We start from the raw sequence: 5,873 nt of genomic DNA, 5'->3' as shown, positions 1-5,873 counted from the left end.
AAAGTTATAAAAGTCCGAGTTCTCGGAGCCTCTCTGGAATAACGGAGAGCATTTCAGAATCCTTCTTGCAGCCCCATCCTCTCGGAGGGGCTGGGCCACCTTGACACCGCCCCCTCGGCCGACCGGAAGCTGCGGTTTTCAGAGCCCCCGCAGGACCGAGTCTCCCAGACTTGTCGCTCCGGCACGCCGCGCGGCTTCCGCCGTAGCTCCCGCTTCCTCCTCGCGCGTGTGGTGCGGCGGGCTCTCTACGCCGGCGCGTCTCTATGGCCGCAGGAGGGGCGTCAGTTCCGCAGACTCTCTCGGCACCATGGCTCCGGCGAGAGGTGAGACCCGGCTGCGGGCGGTCGCTAGGGAACGGCGGCCCGGGGTGTGCGGGCCGGCCGGGTCTGGGGGCCGAGCCCTCCCTGCGGGGAGCGGCTGCGGGCTGCACCCGCACACCGGTGCCGTGAGCCGCCAGGGCGCCGGCCAGGTCCCTGTCTGGAGTGAGGCTGTGCTTCGGAGCCCTGGGTTTGAGGGCGCGCGCTGCTCCTCCTGATGGCGAGCCGTCTGGCCAGGGCCGTGGTGGCTGTCCTTTCAGGTTTTACGTAAGCTGGACCCAAGGCTGAGGTTTCATTCTATAGCACTGTGGCTAGGACAGGCCAAAAGGCGGTGACGATTTTGTATTTATTTATTTTTATAGCAGGAACCAGCACTACATAGTCTCATTCTATAGCCCACGTTGGCTTCAAACTCGGGGAGATTTTCCCGCCTCAGTTTTCCAAGCGCTGGGATTAGTGGTCTGTGCCCTCATGCCTGGCGACAACGTCGCCTTTTTTTGTGTGTGTGTGTTTGTTTGTTTGTTTGTTTTTTTGTTTTTTTCACCATTTCCCCAATGAGCACTGGCTTTAAGTCTAAATAAATGTTGGACAAGCATTTAAAGAATATCCTTTTGCGTGGATGTGAAATTATTTATCTTTGGGGGAGGGGGAATTGACATTTAACATCAGGCGCCATGTAAGTTTTCTGTGGTGGTGGATTGTCCCATATCAGATGAGTCCTGTAGCATCCGGGAAGGGAGTAATAGGAAAAGTAGGGCGATTGACAAATGAACACTTAAAAGATGCAGCAGGCAGATCGGTACCCCCAGGGGTTGTTTACAGATTTAGACTTCTTGCCAGCACATCCATTGTTACATTTGGGTGTGTTGCACCTTTTATCCTAATGAAATACAGTTTCTATACCTCCTTGCCTAGAGTCATCTTAACGATTACTCACCTGCTACTTCCTGGAATGTCCAAGCTTTCAGGTATGACAGTAATAGTTCCCATAAAACGTAACTGGAAAACAAAAGGATAACTCCAGACTGACTCTTCTGGGGGATATTCCCCACCCAGAAACAAATGCCGTGGAAGGTAACAGATTCTCGGCAAAGGGGGTGCTGGATGATCAGTGGGCCAGATTTCTAGTTAATGGCGTGGTATGATTTGAATTCTTAGGATAGTTTAAAATAGCTTCGTACCATGAATTTTTATAGTACCTGGGAACGTTGACATTCCTAATCAATTAAGTTTCATACTGGAAAATGAAGAATTGTAGAAGAAATGTTTTGATCTTATGGTAAACTGAAATGTAAGTGGAAATCATGGTTACAAGGATTGGTTTTAAAAGTTGAAATGTGCTTCTAAAGTGGTATTACAGACCAAAGTCATCTATGTTTTATAGTATCCAAACTTAGACTTCTCTACTTTGATTAGTAATTATTTTCAAGAATTACATTTTACAGACCTTTTCATTATGGGTGTCTTAAAAAAACAAAACAAAACACCATGATATGGCTTATGCCTATTAATCCCAGCACTTAGCCGGCAGAGGCATGCAGAACTGTATGAGTTAAGGTCAGCTTGCTCTACATAGCAAGTACCAGGCCAGCCAGAGTTACATAGAGAGACCCTGTCTCAAGGAAAGGAAAAAAAAAAAAAAAGATAGTATGTTTTCTGGAGTTAAACATCTTTAGTATTTAAATTATCTTGCTTTTTTGAACCAGGAACCTTTAACACAGCCCCCCTCCCCAAAAAGTGATTTGAGTTTTCACTTCTTAGTTATGAGAATATTGATAATTTCATGTCATGGATGGCAGTCTTTCTGTAGAGAGCTGTTAATCTCCACCATAGCTGCTGAACCCTACAACTATAGGCAAGATAATTAAGGCAGATGAGCATAGCTGTCTCCTAATTACACTTTATGGACGCCAAAATTTTAACTTACTATTATTTCCATGTGTCTTGAGATAGGACTTAAACATTTTTCCATTATTCTGAACCATCATATAAAAATATGGATGGTGTAGTTTTACCGACGGATTAAATGTTATTGCTCCATATTTCTGGAGTCATAAACTCTTTCATAAGAAAGTTTTAGAACAATGGAAGTATTCTAGTACTTCCCTCAGTGCCCTTTACATAAGCATTGCTGGTCTGGCAGATTGGACCATTTGGGAAGGAAAGATAGTTATAGGACATATTTCTTCTTCTCTGTTGTACTACTTCTTTGGTTTAATTTTAAGAACTTGCTTACAACTTACAAATCCTGCTTTAATTCACCAAGGAGGAAACAGTTATATTGAAGATACTGCTTCCTTCGGTTCCTGTGTAATCATATTTAAAAGTATCTGTTTGAAACCCCTATTTTATTTACCTGTGATTAGGCTTCCAAAGGAGTGAACAAAAGCATGCTTAGCACATAAGGCGTCAGTCAATAACTAGCATCCAGGAGGAGTCACTTGGCATCCTTAGGATTAGGTATAACCTGTGAACTAAGACCAGTGTTCCCAGGGGGACACCTGTGACTAATCCGATGACAAAACACTAACTCTGAACACCTAGCAGTTCAAATGTAACTCCATTCTCAGTAGATCTCAATGACAAGGATTAGATTCAATTATAATTAATAAAAAAAGTTGTGGGAATTGGTTTTCTCATATAAATCTAACACAATACTCTAAATTTTGTCATGGAAAGAAAACAAAGAGTTCGAGCCTTGGGTGTTGGCAGTTTCAGAGCAGGAAGCAAGAAAGGGGAAACCGGACTCCCCAGTGCTTGTAAATTTACCAAAGGTGTTGGACTGACTGTCTTTGGCCCCTGAGTGATGAATGCTATATCCTGCATTTCAAGTTTTACAGAGGATTTTCTAAGTACTCTGTGTTAACCAATTCACTTTGTTCTTTATTTTAAATTCTATGTTAATGTCGTGCATGTGTGTTTGTGTGTGTGTGTGGGGGGGACAGGGTCTTAGGATCTGACCCACGCCTGTTTATAAAGTCGCATCGTCATGGATTAGATTGTTGCAGAGCAGTACTTTCCTAGGGACATTGGTTACTGTCCGGGATGGAATCGGCCTGCCTCTGCAGTTATCTTCGGTTGCATTTTTTGTCACTCAGGTATCCTTTTGTTCGTGTTCTGTTGTCTTCAAGAGCATATTTAGAGGCTAGCGGAGGAGCGCAGCTATCTGCCTTATACCCAGGTAATGAGGAGAGGGTGTATACCCTTTCTGACTGAGGGTAGAGCAGTGTAGGTGAGGTGGTGAGGAAGGGAGGCAGGAACAGCCTAGCCAAACAGATACCACAGCAACCTAGTCAGTCATTGGAATGACAGATGTAGCCAGACAGGCCTCAAGTCCCTTTTCTAATGTCTAAGGTTTAGAATGTATTACAGTTGCTTTGATACTTTATTTTCACAGGTTTGTAATCATAGTTATACATGCATATATATTCATTATATATGTTCATATATATTTAAAATAAACTAAGATTTGCATGCCATGTAATTGCATAGTTAGTTGGGGGCACTAAACAGGATCTTTGCCTAATTTGTATGGAGTTTTAAAGTCAGCAGTATTTTATGTTCATGTTGGAAAGTATTACTTGGAAATTGAGTTTTTATATGTCATATTTAAAAAAAAAATGGTGCTAGAAGTTGGAAAGCCTTAAGGATTAACTAGTTGATTAGCATTACACACACACACATATGTATATATAATATATGTATATATGCACACACTAAATAATACTTTTGTTGCACATATTTTGCAGAAAATGTCAGTTTACTCTTCAAGCTGTACTGCTTGACGGTGATGACTCTGGTGGCTGCCGCTTACACCGTAGCTTTAAGATACACAAGGACAACAGCTGAAGAACTCTACTTCTCAACCACTGCCGTGTGTATCACAGAAGTGATAAAGTTACTGATAAGTGTTGGCCTGTTAGCTAAGTAAGTAACGCTACTTCCAGGAAGTTAAATCCTTCTGTCTTCCAGCTACTGTTGAAAATTCAAGCCACATTTTTCTGTATTAGATTGTTCTAGAGCAGTACTTTTCTACTCCGGACAGTTTTTGCCTCCTAGGAAGTGCAGTTTTGGTTGTCACAATAGGCATGTACTAGCCTCTGATGGATAGAGGCCAGGAATTCTAGCTGTCATACAGTGCCTACAACAGCCCTTTAAAACACGGGCATGTCTAGCCCCAGTGTTGATGATGTTGAAATCGAAGAACTCTCTTTTAATACTAACTTGAAAGTAGAGCTTGGCAATGGTGATATATAGGCCAGATGCAGTTTGTCCCATGTGCTCTTTGATTTTCTGTAAAAGGAACTAACTATATTGTTCATGAAACCTAAAATACATGTTATTTGACCCTTACGGGGAAAAAGATTTAGAGGGATATAATGATAGTCATAAACATTTTATGGTGTTTCCTGTGTTAAGTGCCAGGTGCTGTGTAGTCATTTCATTTAATTTTTAAACACTTGGACATAGTATGTTTTACCAGTGCCGCATATGAAGTGCCTCAAGGTTATTCTGCTGACGTGTGACAGCACTGGGCTTTGAGTCAGTAACAACACCATCAGTTTAGCTGAAGGTGCAGGAAACAGGAGGGTAACAACAAGGATTCCAAACAGGACAGAGCCAGTTTTACTCCTGGCTTTATGTGCTCGTGTCTTCCCTGAAGCTTAGTTTTTTTCATTTTTTTTCCACTGGAGGAGATAATACAGGGTGCTAAGAATTAAATAGGAATTAAATAAAACCCTGTTTGTAAGTGACATGGGGTTTATGAGGTGAGTATCTAACTATTTAAAGCATTGGGCCAGGTGAGAGTTCATGTGAGAGCCATGTATACGGTGAGTGAGTTCATGTAAGTGCCATGTTTACAGGTGAGAGTTCATGTAAGTCCCATGCATACTGGTGAGGGTGGGAAACAGTAAGTGATGGCTTTTATGCAGAAACAGGTAAATTACATTGAAACATTTCTAAACTCGTCTCATGAATCTTTGTTGAACAGTTTGCAGGTGGAGGATGTACAGGGATGAAATCGATGTGACCCCTGTCTTCTTGAAACAGTTTAGTGGGTGAGACAGAAAAACAAAGCAAAATAAAATAATAAGACAAATGATTTCCAAAGTTCATGTGAAGAAGGATACACTAGCAGTGGTCTGGGGAGCGAGAAAAGAACAGAAAAAGGAACTTGAGGTGGATGGTTAGAAGGGTTAAAATATTTGAATTTCAAATTTATCTTACGGGCAGAGGCACTCATGTACAAGTGTAGTAAAATCCTACACCATCCATGGAATAAAGTTATTTTTCCAGAAATTTATCTTTTATTCTGTCATTCTTCATCTGGATGATCCCAGCTGGGAGTTCTTACTATACCTCTACAAGGCAGGGTTTCATTGACAAAAGTCAGTATTTAAGATTCCAGAACAATCTCCGCATATACAGCACTTTGTACAGCCTGACAACTGAGCTTCCTTTTGGAAAAATACAGGGTCTGCCAACGTCAAGGGACAGAAGCATTCTAACGCAGGCATCCAGATACAGACTGTTTTATGTTTTTTTTTTTTCTTT

The 5,873-nt window shown here is 42.0% G+C and overlaps 1 protein-coding gene across 3 annotated transcripts in view; it reads left to right on the top strand.

The window, feature by feature from the left end:
- Positions 1-139: 139 nt before the first annotated feature.
- Positions 140-5,873, top strand: part of Slc35a1 (solute carrier family 35 member A1) — a 24,254-nt gene continuing 18,520 nt past the window's right edge. For 2 of the 3 annotated variants that reach the window (XM_029476524.1, XM_029476525.1), the window contains exons 1-2: positions 3,348-3,498; positions 4,067-4,244. In XM_029476524.1, coding sequence (XP_029332384.1) covers positions 3,363-3,498; positions 4,067-4,244 — 314 coding nt within the window. In that variant the 5' untranslated portion in view covers positions 3,348-3,362. Of the gene's footprint in view, positions 324-3,347; positions 3,499-4,066; positions 4,245-5,873 lie in introns of those variants that run through there. The other variant, XM_021160265.2, reaches the window with a different exon arrangement.

The sequence above is a fragment of the Mus caroli genome, chromosome 4 (genome assembly GCF_900094665.2).
Source record: "Mus caroli chromosome 4, CAROLI_EIJ_v1.1, whole genome shotgun sequence".
NCBI lineage: Eukaryota > Metazoa > Chordata > Mammalia > Rodentia > Muridae > Mus > Mus caroli.
This window is presented reverse-complemented; position numbering and strand designations above follow the sequence as displayed.